At 38.6% G+C, this 17,183-nt stretch overlaps 1 protein-coding gene across 1 annotated transcript in view; it reads right to left on the bottom strand.

Moving 5' to 3' along the window:
* CACHD1 (cache domain containing 1) overlaps window positions 1-17,183 on the bottom strand; it is a 209,574-nt gene that overhangs the window by 116,426 nt on the left and 75,965 nt on the right. The window contains 1 exon segment of the mRNA XM_019449018.2: window positions 5,797-5,859. Within this exon segment, the coding sequence (XP_019304563.1) occupies window positions 5,797-5,859 (63 nt within the window).

Consider the following 17,183-nt stretch of genomic DNA (forward strand, 5'->3'; position numbering starts at 1 on the left):
GCCAAGAAAGGCTGGAGTGGCCATATTAATATCAGGTTAAAGAGACAAGAAGAAGAAGCATTGTAACCAGAGATAAAGAACAACATTTCATAATGTCAAAACAACAACTCATCAGGAAGACCAAACAATTTTAAATGCATGTGCCCAATAATGAAGCCTCAAACTATAGAAGGCAAAAATGGGCAGAATTAAAGGAGAAAATATACAACTCCACCAAAACAGATATTAACAATCCTCTTGGCAATGATAGAATTAGAGAAAATAAAAATCAGCCCCAAAGTAAATGATCTGAAATATCAACCTGTTTATAAAGAATGTAACAGCAACTGCAGAACACACATTCTTTTCCAGTTTATGCGGTATATTTACCAAAACAAATCATACGCTGAGCCATAAAACCCAACCTTCAATAAATTAAGGAACATACAGAATATGTTCTCTGGCCACACTGAAATCAAATTAGAAATTAGTAACAGTTAAGATAGGTAAGAAAACCTTAAATGTTTTGGAAATTGAACAACACACTGTAAAGTAATCCATGGGTCCAAGAAGACATTAGAAAATATTTAAAAACTGAATGATAATGAAACCATGATATCAAACTTTGTGGGATGTAACAAAAGCAGTGCTCAGCGGAAAGTCTATAGTGTAAAATGGTTCTATTTGAAAAAAAGAAGGTATAAAAACCGATGACCTGAAATTCCAATTTAAGAAGAGAAAGACCAAAATTAACTCACAACACAAGGAAGGAAATAATAAAGAGCTCAAATCTGTGAAATAGAAAATGAAGAAGATTAATGAGGCCAAGTTCAAGTTTAAAAAACTTGGTCATCACCAATTTGCTTTGCCATTTGTTTTCTCTCTCATTCTCTGTTGGTCTAATTTATCCCACTTAATGGAGTTTTTTGTTTTTTTTTCAAAGAACGAGCATTTTGTTTTACTGATTTTTCTTTATGTTCTTTTAGCCTACAGATATTAAAAGGACAACACAATATTATACTTTTATGCCAACAAATTTGACAACCTAGATGAAAAAGATAAATTTCTTGAAAAAATCCAGTTGCTAAAATTGACACAAAAGGGAACAGAAAATCTGAAAAGGAAAAAAAAAAAAAAAAAATCAAATCTCCTCACTAAATCCCGGCTGCAAAACCCAAAGACCTATAGCTATTAAAGAAACTGATGATCAAAACCCTGCCCACAAAGAGTGCTCCAAGCCCAGATGGTATTCTGGGTGTGTTGTACCAAACATCAAAGGAAGGAATACTACCAATGCTATATTCTTTTCAAAAGCAAAGGAGGAGGGAGTGTTTCCAAACTAGTTTTATAAAGCCAATATCCTAAAACCACAGTGATAAGTAATAAGGGGCTGCTGGGGCAAGGGGAGTAGAATCCAGGTAAAGGAAAATCAGGAGTTTGGCAGGCAGGGTGGGCTGAATTTTTAAATATGGTGGTCCTCTCTTTCAGCAAGTGACATCTGAGGAAGAAATACTTGAAGCAGGCCAAGGCCCTTGAGGAAGTATGTCTGCACAGCAAAGCCCTAAGGCAGAAATATGCCAAACAACATCAAGGAGGTAAGAGTGGGATCCTGTAGGCAAATGTGTAAGTTATCAACACAATGCAAAGGATGACCTCTTAGTACTGATGTTCATCAAATACAATGAGGACCCTGGATTTAGCAAAGTGGGCATCACCGGTGACCTTAAAGAGAGAGGTTTTGTGGGACTGGTTGGGCTGGAGAAGGTTTCAGAGAGAATGGGAAAACTGGATTTATGGAGTATATAGACATCTCTGGTGATGCTTTGTGCTTCAGAGGGAAAGAAAAAATGGGGCAGTACATGGAGAGAGAAGTGGGGTCAAGGGTTTTTTGTTTGTGTTTAAGACAGGAAAACAGCAGGTTTCTATGCTGAAGAAGATCCTGAAGAGTTAAACGGATACCCTGTAAGAAAAGAGTACTGCTAGAGGCAAGCTCTTGGCCCGAGGTCAGGTTCGTCTCACACAGAAGAGTTGCGCTTACCGTGATCTTGCCTGTTCCCTAAGAATTCTGAGGTCTTCTAAAATCAGCCAGTGACATCAATACTTTATGACATATGGCATTATGAAAATATGTTTGCTATTTCATTGAATGATTAACATAAATAATTACTAGAGCATTGGAGAAAGTTAGACCAAACTCTTGAAACATGTCCAAGGTGCCTGTGATTTCTTTAGTGATCCAAAGGAATGCTCCAAGAGACTTTCTCTTTTGTTTCTTCTTCACTGCTTTGTGTTTCATGGACCGTTTTTGCTCTCTTTGGGGCACTTGATCAAAAATTTCTTTTTCTTGATTCAGGTTCAATTTCATATAATGCCTTTATGTGCTCATACAACTTCAATTCTCAAAGTTTTAAAAAATGGAGTCTATGGCAAATGCTCCCTTTAAGAATGTGTGCATGGGATTTTTATTTTCCTGAGGCTGTTGCCACAGATTTTTGGCACTGATACTACAGATACTGAACTAATTAAAGATTTAAAACACATTGTTAGGCATTTAGAGCCACACTCTGAAGGTTAATTTAAAAGAAATAATTAGAAAACTCAAAGCAAATTCTGTACCGTAGAGAGAGTTTTGTGGTAAGAGTCAAGAATCACAAAATGTTTTTATTAGTTTTAATTACTTTGCTCTCCTAACCAGGAAGATATTAACAACACATGAGATTTACTGCCAACTTACATAGTATGCACAAGTCAGATCCAACACTCAATAAGAATTGATTAGTAAGGTAGGAGGGTAAGAACCCATGAGGCTCTAGTTTTCATTACCCCAATGGAGAAATGACGGATAGCAAACTCAAGTCAGGATTCAAGAGCCTACAAAATATACCAAAACATGCACTAAGAAGTGGTTCGCTAAAGACTGAGCTAAAATGGAGTGCAGAAGTTAATAATCTACTTTGAATTAACTAGCCTGTTTTTGGCTTATCAAACAAATCTTATAAGAAGTTATGATTCTTCTAACAATAATAATGACATGATAATTCTCTCCAAATACTGGATGCAAAAGAGGCATAAGATCTATATGCTCAGGGTTCTTCCAGAGGGCAGACTGGAGAGACTGGAGAAAAGTTAAAAGTACATTGTGGGTCAACATAAAAAAGAACTTTCTGAGAATCAGAGGAGACAAAGGACTAGGTGTTAATTCTTCATTTGAATTACTCAGAAACAAAGAAAAATTTAGCAGAGACTCCTATTTTGAACTGGAACTACAAATTTTAAATTTATTAAAGTTTTATTTAGTTTTTTTGAGAGAGAGTGAGCAAGCGAGCAGGTGAAGGGCAGAGAGAGTGAGAGAGAAAGAATCCCAAGCAGGCTCCACACTGTCAGCATGGAGCTCGATGCGGGACTTCAACCCACAAATGGTAAGATCATGACCTGAGCCGAATCAAGAGTCAGATGCTTAACTGAGCCACCAAGGTGCCCCTGAAAATACAGATCTTAAAAATAAACCCTTAAAATAAAAATACAGAATATATAACTTTGTGTCAAACTTATTTTGAAAACTAGCTGACTTAATAGTCTAATGACTACAAATAACTTATCTCCTAGAGCTTCACTCTGCTCATCTGTAATAAGGATAGCTTTCCTTCAAGGTTATTCAGGGAAAAAAATCAATGTGGTAAGCGTCAGTGTTCCATAAGTGTTCAATCAATTGCTATAATTCTAAAAAGTTATTAAAGGCTTCCAAATTTGTTCTACAGTTAGATAAATAAAGCAATGACATCAGTCCAGGAAAACAAAACAAGTCTCGTGTTTGAAAAGAGCTGACGGAAGGACATGTATCTGTTACTTCAAGGAAAGCAGCAAAGCTGAGATCCCTGGTTCAGTTTCTTTAAAATGTTATCAAGTGGCCTTTGGTCTCCCAAAAAGTTCCCTCAGACATGCTTTGTGTAGAAATCTTTCCCCCCTAAAAACCCTTTTCAATGTCATGACCCTAAAAAGCACTTTTCAGTTTGCTGGAATAAAAACAAGACCGGAACGATAAAGATAAGACTTGATAGAGCAAACCACATTATATTCACTGTAACGCAGGGTCATTAGTCTTTAAAAATATCTAATGCTAAGAAAAAGAATATGTACAGAAGTGCTTATATCCTCTAAATTTAACCTGCAGAAACCAATAAAACATTTTAATGTCTAAACACAGGAAATGCTGAACTTCAAGATTAAACCACAGTAATTTATTATAAATAAATAACTATCCCATAAATAAGTTTACTCTAATGACACAAAGCTTTTTCCTCTTGCCTGGTGCTTCTAAAGTCATCAAGTCAAGCTGTTTTCCATGAAGAAAATAAAGGCAGAATCTCAGGAGTTTGAATTATTATGTGTTTTACTATAGTTGTCTTTTTAGTCTATGGAAGCACTCTGCTACACTTTGGTTTTTAGCTTGGTCGTGTTTTTTTACTTAAGTTTCCAACCTCGCTTCAAATTACCAGTTGACCGTCGCATAGTGTAATGAAGTTGGTGGATTAGTTGAAATTAAAACCCAGAATCCTCTTTACCACCCTTCTTTTCAAGCACAGATCAATTATTTATGACCAAGTTCACCAACACTATGTTTTAATTTACAAAGCAGTCCATTTGAAGGCAGCTATAAATAAAGTAAATAGAATCTGGCCTCAGAACTTTTTGACCCCACACAGCATTGAAAGGAGATGGAAGGAAAGAAGCAAAGGAAGAAATACAAGAGGAGGAAAGAAAAATAAAAGAACAAAAGAGACCAATATCCACTGAGCTGCATCTATGCCAGAATCTTCCACAGAAAAGATTTCATTTATTCTCCACTAACCTGACATTACTTCACTTAATTCTCACTAGCTCATAAAGCAGATACTGTATTCCCCTTATGTAAGACCAAGAAACTATAGATCAAAAAGGCTAAATTGCTTACTGGGGGGTCATGGAATCAGTAAGAAAACCAGAATTTGACCTGGGTTATCGGTGTGATTCCAGTACCTGGGCACTTCTTCTATCAGATGAAACAATTTCTACTATTTCTAAATATGAGTAGTTCAGGAATTTTCAAAATAATGAAAATAAATTAAAAAAAAATTTTTAATGTTTATTTTTGAGAGAGAAACAGAGCGTGAGCAGAGGATGGGGGGGAGGGAGGGAGGGAGGGAGGGAGGGAGAGAGGGAGAGAGAGAGAAAGGAGAGAGAGAATTCGAAGCAGGCACCAGGCTCTGAGCTGTCAGCACAGAACCTGACACGGGGCTCCAACTCACAAACCACAAGATCATGACCTGAGCCAAAGTCGGATGCCCAACCGTCAGAGCCACACAGGTGCCCCATGATTTTTTTTTTTAATGTTTATTTTTGAAAGAGAGAGAGGAGAGAGCAAGCGAACATGGGGGAAGGGCAGAGACAGAGGGAGACACAGAAACTGAAGCAGGCTCCGGGGCTCTGAGCTGTCAGCACAGAGCCCGATGCAGGGCTCGAACCCACAAACCGTGAGATATGACCTGAGCCGAGGTCAGATGCTTAACCAACTGAGTCACCCAGGTGCTCCGAAACAATGAAAATGAATTAAATAATATTTCCAAAGTATAACCCAAATAGCAAAACACCATCCATAGAACCATTTTTTCAACTACCTGTAAGAAATGCAAGTGTAAGGCTGGCACTGTTACGCTTTAAGACGTATATGAAATCACACGGAAAACAGCTGGAACCTCACAAGGAAATGGCCTGCAGAGAATACTGAAGCCGTAACCAGAAGCAAGACAAAGAGAATGTCCAGTCCTAATAATCTCTTACCTGCTGTACTTCACTTTCTCCATTTGAGATTTTCTCAGTGTAAACAAAGGAGTTGAATATCCGCTGCAACAGAAAATAAACAAACATTAGTTCCTCTAAAGACAGCCATTTTCTTTTTCTTTTTAATTTTATTTATATCCAAGTTAATTAACATATAGTGTAATAATGGTTTCAGGAGTAGAACTTAGTGATACAACACTTAACATACAACACCCGGTGGTCATCCCAGCAAGTGCCCTCCTTAATGTCCATTCCCCCTGCCCCCATCTCCCTCCATCAACTCTCGATTTGTTCTCGGTATTTAAGAGTCTGTAATTGTTTGCCTCCCTATCATCTTTTTCCTTCCTTTCCCCTATGTTCATCTGTTTTGTTTCTTAAATTCCACATTAAAGACAGCCATTTTCTAATGACAGTGTGTGTGCACATGAATAATTTGTTTACAAAACAGAATCAAGCAGAAAAAAATTTAATTAAAATAGTTATTTTACACAAAGAGATCCAAATATCAGCCAAAGTCAATCACACTTACATGAGCAATACCCAGGCACTTCCGTAGTGAAATAAACCAGATGTTACACTATACTTTTCATTTTCAAAAATACATTTAATTATAGATTTCCGGAGCCCGTGCCATTTTATCCAAGTGGTATAATCCGACAAAGTTGTGTTTCTCATTTGAATTCTGCACTCCCTGAATGCTGTAATTGTTTACAGACACTAAACTCTAACGCAATAAAGCTCTTTAAAAGGAATTCTTTCCATATCTTCTCATGTCCCTGGGTCCCACCAGTACCTACCCAATATTATCTATCACCTTCGTTACCCAAGCACCCCCTTGGGAGGGTAACATAATAGGGCTTGCCAAATATGTGCAGCCTTAAGATCCAGTTCTTACATGCCAGGAAATGGGACAGCCGTGCCAGGACATTAGTCCAAACTATGACATACAAGCACACACGCTCTTCCACTGCTCTCTGCCTAGCTAGTACCCACCCCCTCCATACATGGCCTGCGTTTAAAACCTCTCTGCAGACTTAGGACTTTACCAGACCCTACCCATTACTGAGCAATCACTAGAGATTAATATATAACAAACTGAAGAAATTAGAATCCAAGATACGTATCTGTTAGAGGCGCAAAAAAAAAAAAAAAAAAAAAAAAAAAAAGCAGCAGGCTCCTCATTTACCCTAAAACGTTAAAGATACCATTGAACTCTCCAGATGAGTAAGGAGTCAGACCTGGAGATATTAGCCAAAATTTCTCTTTTTCCTTTCTATCCTACGGCCAAGGGTTTGTCAGCATCTGGGACAGCTTCCAGACAGCCTAACACACCTGCATGGTTGTGGTGAGGAAGACAAGTGCCAAGTTTACCAAGTGCTGTGCAAAAGAGGAAAGATAAGGTGCTGGGGAAGGGGGGTGGGGGTGGGGGGGCGGAGGACTGTGACCGAATGGGATGGAATTACAGTCTGCAAATGTCTAATTATGAATTATCATAATTTTACCAGGCACTACTCATTCATTCAACAGATGTCTCTTTTCCTTCCCTAAAAACGTCTCTATTGATAGGAAAGTTCTACTAGGTAATGAATGCTTACTATAGGCAGACACTATTCTAAGCATGTTATATCTATTTACTTATTTGAATCTCATAAAACACCTTTGTGACGAGCACTATTATTATCTCCATTACACAGAGAAAAGAAGCAGGTTTGTTGAGTGTCTAATGCAATGCACATATTGTACCTTATATGTGCATCCTATTTAATCTTTATAAGAAAATTCCTGCAGCTTTAAAGATGAAAAACTAACACCCTGGGAGGTTAAATAGCTTACCCAGAGTCCCTTGGCAAGGCTGGAATTTGAACCCAGGCAGAGTGACTCGAGATCTGGTGCTCCTAACTCTATGATCTCTTGAGAATTTGCCACATGGTTGCCTGACATATATTAAAAAACACTTCTGTCAGGAGCTGGTACCCAAATATATGTACCTTACATGTAATTCCATAACTCAAAAGGCTCTACAAATCAGAAGTTTCACATAACACCTTTGTTAGCAAAATATGACATGACCGGATTTTACTTGGCAACCAATGGGTACTTATAGTCTTTATTAAGCCTCTTAGTGTGAATGTTCATTAATTTTGATGCAGATATCTTAATGCATCTGAATACTGGGTTCTGTTAGAGACCTCACTGGCGGTGTTTTATCATGAAGGGGCATTAGGATTCTGAACCCTAAGATCCCGTTTTGGGAAAGGGATTAGAAACTTGTTAACCTCATTCCTACAACCTGAAGTTCTGTTTTCTGATTGCAACAGAAATTATTAGTTTAATAGATTATAACATTTTTAGAAGCTGAGTCTGTGTCACTGCCATCTACTTTCCCAGACCATCTTCCGTATTTTCATGCAATTTGATTTTCAAAACCTACCCAGCACCATGAGAACATTGACGAAAAATGAACACAATTCATGTTGTGTCTCCAGATCTTGATGAGTGTTGCCAGTTGTCTTATTTCATTTCTGGCTGTGATCTTCCAGTTGATACCTTATGTGGCCTGTCCGGGAAGGTGCCCCCCGCCCAAAAGGTGACTGATGGAAGAACGCACGAGACAGCCCTGGGAAGCACACCACATCCACCCACCAACGGCCAAACCTAATGAAGAATAAGATCATATCCTTCTCTTTTTCTTTCTTTCTTTTTTTTTTTTTTGGTTAAAATAAAAATTCCTCACTTGTAAAAAGGCATATATGTCAGGAAGTGTTCACAAGGCTGTGTTTCCATCCCTGCTTCACTCACTTATCATTTTAACAATTATCGATAATGATCACTAATGCTTTCATACAGATCTTTTTATGCCATAGAAGCATTTTTATATTCTCTGCACTTAACGGCTGGAATGATAAAAGAAAATTTAAAAAGCAAGAAAGACGTTTTAGATATGAACAGCACTAATTCTGTAGACTACCTACTTTATACAACCCTCTAACCTGCAGAAAGTGAAATCACCTGCAAGGGTAATAGTTTGGGGCTATCACCAAAGCCAACAATTTTTGCCCCTCTTTTCTCCCAAGCAGGGGAGGGATGGTAGAGGCCAAAAGGACCTGGACAAGAAACTTACGACTCAACAGGTCAGCCAGCCATGTCTGGTGCAAGGTTAAAAGTTTGGACTTGTGTGTGTGCACAAGATCTCAAGGTACAGAGTTAAGTTTTCACTACTCTGTAGGTCAAGTTCTAGCTTAAAATGCAGGGCCTGCTAAGCCAAGCTCTCAAAGGCTTAGGCTTCATTCTTTTATAGTTTACCATTTCACATAAAGGATCACATTTGATCTCCACAGTAACCCTATGTGGCAGACAGGGCAAGGATGTGAATCCAGATCTTACAGACTGAAAGCTACAGCTCAAACATTAGAAAATGTATCACAGGTTAAAAAAGAAAAAAAAAATCTAGTGCTGAGGTCTGAACCCAGGGCTTGCATTAAAAACAAGCATTGATTTTAGTGAAGCTATGAAATTTGTTCCCATCACCTTTTCTTCAGAATAATCTAGGAATCCTATACTTGCATGTAGAAAAAATGAGTATTGGGTATTTTTTCCTACCATTTTAAGCAGGATATAATGTGCTGGAATAACAATACATGTATCTAATTATCTGATGTCTGTCTATATACATACATACACACACACACACACACACACACACACACAACCAGTGAGTGGAGTAACTAAGAGTCCCAGCCAAAGGTTTGTTTGGTTCCATGAAGTTGTGGAAGGAAGAGAATACAAAGTTGAGTTTCTTGATTGTTACAGGCACTTGAAAAATGAAAATGAAGTTGTCTTAAACCATGAAAATGGTGAGCAACCCTAACAGGTCAGATTGCCCAGTGCTCTTGGATGATTTGCTCACTGTAACAGGGTTAGGGTACGGCTGGGCAGGGTGGACATTCTGTCCTCTGTTTCCAAGGTATCTCCCAATTCCCTGGAGAACAATTCCAGAAATCTGAACTCTTAATTTGAGTACAAACTGGAGGGAGTCTGAAGAAACTCTCCCCCGTGTACAAATCTCTGGAAGGAAAGGCAAAGATGCTGCCTGCCTCTGCCCATTACGCTTTCTCATTCTCAGATATTGTAAGTAAAAACAGGTTTGACTGTAAGGTGAAAAGATCATTAAAAATGGGTGAGGAGTTTTAAAAAGTTATTTTAAGTAAAAATATTTCACTGAATCCTCTTTATCAATTTACTTCCACAATCAAAAGAAAACAAGATACCTCATTTTTATGCTCATGAGAACAGAATACTCTAGACAAAAATGACCTTTCTCTCATTAATACACACTTTGGCAAGCTAGCAGTATCTTCTAGACTTAATTATATGCATATCCCATGACCCAGCATTTCCCATCTTTGGCATACACTGAGGAGAAATGTGTTCATATATTTATCAAAAGAGAAGCAGAAGAATGCTCATTGCAGTACTACTCATGAGAGCTCCAACCTGGAAAATATCCAAATGCCTATCAGCACCAGAACAAACTGTGGTGTGTTCACACTATGAAATGTTCAGTGATAGCAACGAACACACAACTGCAAACATGCATCAACATGGTGATACTCACAAACATAATATTAAGTGAAAGCAGCCAAACACTACAATGTGAAGTGTACAATTCTATTTACGGCAAATTCAAAACCAAGCAAAGCTCATCTATCTTGTCAGAAGTCAGGAGAGTGGTTATCCTTTGTGGGAGAATGAACAGACCAGGGCACGAAGATGGCTTCTCGGATGCTGCAATATTCCATTTCTTGATCTGGGTGCCTGTTATAAGGATGTACTCACTTTTATGAAAATTCATCAGGCACCTCTGTGTGCTTTTCTGTACGTATGTTATACTAAAATAAATTTAAACATACGTTCTAGGCAGTCTCTTTAAAATAACCCTAGTCAAATGTTTTCCTACGTTTTCAAAATTATTTATGCATAGAAAAGGGAAAAGAATCTATTAACTGGATAGAATACTATAAATACTCAAAAATCTATACCCAATCAGTAATCTAGATGAAATTGGGATTGTACCAACTAGAATCACCTAGTAATTCACAGATAAGGTCTCCAATGAGCCTTCCCTGAGGCTACATATTAATTGCTCCCTCATATTCTAAGTATGTAACATTACTCAGTTCTTGGGCTTCCCATCCAGTGGCACTGTACTAACTTGAATTTTTAGCAAGGAAAAAAAAAGGTGTCTTTATCGGAGTTTCATCCAGCCTGCATATTCTAAACTTACAACACAATTTAATCAAATCTCCTCTTTGCATATTCTGTTCTTTTATTTCCTAAAGCACTGCCTTCCTCCTCCTCCCCCAGAGAGAAAGTTCAACTCATGAAGTTAGAAATGAAAAGAGTCATGTAACAATTGAATACAACTCCCCCTACCTCTACTGTAAGAGAAGGAAAAATATCCTGGGATGGGCACGCGTGTGCGTCTATGTCCCCCCCCTACCTCTTAAGGGTTGCACCTCATTCTCTGTCCCCACTCCACCTACTCCTATCTGCCACCTCTTTTGGTCCCAAATGTATTTAATTGAGCCTGCTTAACAGATGGCAAGAGAACCTGCTTTGCTGGAACAGGAACAATTACATGAGTGTTTAATAAGATGGTCAGTCCAGACAGTTGGTTCCACCTTCACGCCTCCAACAGCTCTGCCAAATCTTAACTAGATATTTAAATGAATGGTATAGCACAACAGCACAGTGAAGAAATGAATACCTCTACAAGCCTAATGAAATTCTGTTGTCTCCCCTCCCTGATCTTTGCTAAGAAAACGCAGAACTGAGTTTTTATTCACAGGCTTATTCTCTTGATGTTTACAGGTCTCTGTTGCAAGCCAATTTGGCTGACAGTTAACTAATAACTTCATTCAGCTCTGGATCTCTTCCTAGGATTCTAGGAATTGTGGCCAAAGGGGAGGAAAATATAGATTACCACCATTATGTCAAGAAGCTGACCAACATTAGCCATTAAAAGACAAAGTGCTGTCGTTACAACAAACTCCAACAATCTCTGGGCAGGGAGTTAACAGCAACCTAATTTAAGTGTTGCAGGAAAAAAAAAAACCCAAAAAACAAAAAACATACAATGACTTTATTTTCCCCTACGCACACCTCATGCATAATCTTTCAGTAGGTTTTTAAGGGATCCCTCCTGCCCAGATTAGACATTGTCTGATTTTTACCAGATTGTTTAGCCTCACATTGTTAAACATATGGAAGGTCCAGAAAAATGACCTTATCTGTGGAAGCTCATCATTCTGCATTTTGAAGTCATGAATCGGGTGCTACAAATGTTGGTCATTTTCTCAAATCTCTAAACTTGTTCATTCTGGATGTAAGTGGCTCAAGAAAATAGTTTTCCAAGAGTACTGAAAAGGTTTCCGCTAAAAAGCACAATAAAAAATAACCTAGAGGCACCTGACTGGCTTAGTAGGTTGAGCATCTGACTTCGGCTCAGGTCATGATCTCATGGGTTGTGAGTTCAAACCCCGCATTGGGCTCTGTGCGGCCAGCTGGGAGCCTGGAGCCTACTTTAGATTCTGTGTCTCCCTCTTTCTCTACCCCTCCCCCACTTGCACTTTCTCTCTCTCTCTCAAAAATAAACATTAAATTTTTTTTTCAAATATACAAGTATTGTTCTAATTACATGTGTTAGGGGTGGGGGTATATTACATATAATTATGTTGTCATATTATCAAGGGCCCAGAATGGATTCAGGTGCTTTACAACATATTTCATTTAATACTTACAACAACCCTTCATATAAGTTACTATGTACTCATTTTACAGAGGAGGAAACTGAGCTTCTGAGACTCTAACTTGTCCACAATTGAACATTACTAAGAAAATGGCCAAGTCTAGATGTTAAATTTGCCTTACCCTAAAGTTTATGTATTGTCTTCTAAGTAAATACCATTTTTTTAATGGTTATTTGTAAAAGAGAGAATGCAAGCAGGGGAATGGCAGAGAGGGAAGGGGATAGAGAATCTGAAGCAGGCTCTGTACTGAGAGCAGCAATCCCGATGCGGGGCTCAAACTCATGAACCATGAGACCGTGACCTGCACCTAAGTCGGACCCTCAACCAACTGAGCCACCCAGGTGCCCCTACGTAAATACCATCTTAATAGAGAAAAGTTATTCAAAATCTAGAAAGTGCCCAAAATAGGAATAGGGCTTCCCTGTGAATATTGAATTTAGAATATATCTTCTTTCCTCCCCACCCCACTCCCATCTCAAAATGGAGCAGGTTTCCTTTATAATGGATAAGGATGAACATTCTTCAGAGTAACCACACTCATGAAAAGGGGCATACATTCAGTTACAACTAACTAAACTCTACAAAAAACTAGATCACTACCCTGAGAGCTTTCACTGAAAAAAAATAAATACAAGGGCTTATGCTTGATCCTCACCATAAAAATCAGATCCTGAACACCACAGCGACTTGGAAGAAATAGGGCTATTCCCATTTCATGACAAAGGGCAGTGCGTAGGAAATGAAAAGCATGGCAAAGGAAGAGGCAGGGACTGGGAATTTAAAACTAATCAGCACACAACAGACAACCCTGTGCAAATGGTACACTGGGTACACATATCCCAGCCCAACAGATTTCCTTATTTTAAGGTTGTATATATAAAAAATGATAACAGCTACCGCTTACTATCTGTCTGGCACTAGGTACTTTTCACATATATTAACTCACTTAACCTCATGAACGTGAAAAGGCATTTCAATAGACTGCACTAGAGGCGCCTGGGTGGCTCAGTCAGTTGAGCATCTGGCCCTCGATTTTGGCTTAGGTGGTGATCCCAGGGTCATAGGATTGAGCCCTGCATCTGGCTCTGTGCTGAGCATGAGGCCTACTTGGGATCCCTGACCCCACCTACCGCCACTTCTCTCTCTGCCCCTCATCCACTCTCAAAAAAAAAAAAAAAAAAAAAAAAAAAAAAAAAAAGCACTAAAATCATTATGAATTTATTTCACATGCTATCTTGATATTCTATCATTACTCTATTGTTAATCTGTTAAGAATATTTTCTGAATGATAGTAATTCCATGACAGTTGGAGGTACAGGGGGACCAAAATTACCTGTATCAAACTGAAGTCCTAGCTCATTCTTAACAGCTTCCCACTGATGGTAATCTCTCCCTTCTCTGACCTTCTGCAGCAAAGACTCTACGCAACAATTTAAAGAATACGTTCACTGTCGAAAATTTGAAAATTTGCAAAGGAAGAAGAAGGGAAAAAAATCCATTGTCTGACTACTCAGTAAAAACTACTATTTACATTTTACTTTATTCTCTTCTACTCTTTTGGATTTCTAGGTTCTAACTTTGTTGTAAATTTTTGATAATTGGTCCATGCCATGATTTCTTAGCACAGGGCATTTTACCTAGTGAGCATGAATAAGCATTTGCTTATCCATTAATCTAGGCCTTAAATCATTCAGATGATTTTGGTTGCTTACTCAACCAGCTAGAATGAATGAATGTTTAAAAATTTAAACAAGGAGGAAGGTATCCTTCCAAGATAAAATATGTTCCTCTTCTTTCAACAATTAACAAAGTCTCCCTCGCCCCATCTCTGTTTTTCCTTCTTTGTCTTCTTTGGGCTCTAAATACATACACACACAGCCGTTTGCATACTTCAGGTTCAGGGTCGCAAAAGAACTCAACTTATGAATTTCTTAGTCTGATGCCATTTAACTTAACACCCTTCAAGCCAACATGAGCTCTGAATAGTAAAAAGCATGTGGGAAAGTCACAAGTCAGTGACAAGTGTCACCTTTACAAAGAGCTGCCTGTTTTGGTCAACTCTATCCCTCAAAAGAAATTACGGGGGAAAAGGAACAGCCTGTAGTCTGATTTAGCAGGGAAAATCTAAAGCAATAATGTTAGCAAGCAAAATTCCTGGTCTTGATCACTTGATTTCCTGTTGGAGCATTCAAAACCAAAAGAGTGGCTAAGTAAATATGAACCCAGAGAACAAAGACAGGCAAAAGAAGCCGGAAACACTTCCCCCTAAATACAATAAAACTTCTGAAGGGTTACTGGAGTTTTGTTGTTATTTGTTGTTGTTTTGGCTTTCAAAGAGACTAAGAGAAAAAGGCAAGCAAATGAGTTCCACATGTTGGAAAGACTCAGCCTTTAGCCAATGTAACTTGATTATAAGTAATATTCATGACAATGCATGGCAACCTCTCAGAAGCGGAAAGTTGAGTTGCCCAAACGCTTTGTAGATGGTGCCAAATTTCCACTCCCCTGCTTCCACTCTTCGAACTCCTAATTCCTCCACTCTCCACCTCCTAGATCTCCATTAAGCCTTTTACTTTTTTGTTTCACCTTGAAAGAAAAAAGAGGGGTTATGGAGTGGCCGTGCATTTATTCTTGGGAGCTGGTGGCACTTTAAGGGTATAGCTTCAATATTCAAGCGTTCTGCGTGTGCACAAACCCATTCAAATGCGCAGGTCTTTAGGAATCCAGGCCTCAAGGACAAGGGGAACTGGAAACACTGAAATGCTTAACCTTCCAGACCTAAGCAAAGATGTTTAATTAATAACACAACCAGTCATGTCCTTTCTGAAGGCGTCAGACACCATGTAAGACGTGGCCCCATACTCTTGAGGAGCTCACTCTCTAATCAGAAGGAGAAATTAAAAATAAAGAGTGGTCAACAATGCAACACAGACTTGGTGTGAATTTCGTGTTTGCCATAGGCCCAAGGTGCTGGAGTGGGGGGTTTAAGGGAGACAGACTCCAAAGAGATGGGGCTTGAGGTTGAGAGCTTGGGTGAGAGCATTTCAGAGCATTCACAGAGAAGGCCTGGCACATAGTACTAAGTACGTGGGGCCAGGCAAGCGTTCTACAAGCTGGGGATGCAAGAATGAGTATAACAGACAAAATCCCTGCCCACGTGGACCCTACATTCTAGGTCCCTTGGCTTCAAGATAATCTTTCTGAAGAGCTTACTATCCACTGGCCCCATATACTTGGAAATGCAGTGTCCAAAGATAAAGACATTGCTTCTTTCCCAGAAAAGCTCGTATTCTAAAGAGGGACTCTGAAATCAGTAATTATGATACAAAGACAGTTTCACAAGGGGAGCTTTGGGAAATAAAACTGAACTAAATGGAATAGGAATGATAGGGCTAGACTATGGAGGTTTTTCAAGCCAGAAAGAGAAGTTGGATTTTATGCATACGGTAGGCACTTAGTAAATAGTTTTTGAGTGAGTAAATGAATAAATGTATGTTGGCCAAGAAATAAAGAGCTGCTAAAAGGATTTTTAGCTGGGAAGTGACAATGATGAAATAGGTGATTTAAGAATGTTTATATTCCACGTGCTCAGAGCCATGCACCCACTTTCCTAACTTCTCACAAAGGCAAAAAATCTAGGCCATTTAGAAACCAGTTATTATCCCAAGGGTCTGTGACAATCCTAAGAGCCAAATGAACTGGATCATCTAGCATGACACTTGAGGGACCGTGACCTGAAGTTTCCCATGTGTCTTATCTCCTCCGTAAAGTTATAAAAATCCTCCGAGGGACAGTTTTATTCAATTGTGCAATCCCAATAGCACTTACAACAGAGCAATATTAAGGAAGGAGACTGAAAAATACTTGTTTAAAAAAATAATTTAAAAATAACTTAGTGCAAAACAACTGCTGGGGTTTAAAGCACAGTTGCAGTGTTACATCCTGAGATGAAGACGAGTTTTCGACATTTCAAAATACGCCACCATGGAGGCCATTTGGGCTGTCTCTCGCATAAGATGTTCACTGCTATCCTATCCAAATAAAGAGAATTTTCATAAATGCAATTCTGGCAGTCTTATTTAAAAGTGATACTTTTTCAGTACAATCATTAAGCACGGGAACTGTAAACTGAAATATCACAAAACCCGAATAATTAATAATGTCAAACTGCAGCTCTGTACAAACCAGTTCTATGGCAGGGGTGGGGGCGTGGGTGAGTCATTTAGCCTCCCGAGGTCTAGTGCCCCTCACCTAGAAAATGGAAAACTGAGTTGGATTATAGAAAACTCACTGATCCTAAAATTTCTATTCTACTATTGTGCTAGAATTTTCCTGAAATACCAATTTGAGAAGCAACTAATGCTAGGTATCTCTGCCATATGGATGGATGTTTCAAGAAAATTACATTTGCTGAGATCTGAATTGCTATATATATATATATATATATATATATATATATATATATATATATATATATATATGAACAAACCTATCCCTGAAACTTGCTACAGGAGTAGCCAAGTAGTCAAAGGATTTTTTTTTTTTAAGATGAAAATTTCAATAGACAAAACCAATCTT

This window comes from Panthera pardus, unplaced genomic scaffold, assembly GCF_024362965.1.
Source record: "Panthera pardus isolate Hobbes unplaced genomic scaffold, ASM2436296v1 HiC_scaffold_11, whole genome shotgun sequence".
NCBI lineage: Eukaryota > Metazoa > Chordata > Mammalia > Carnivora > Felidae > Panthera > Panthera pardus.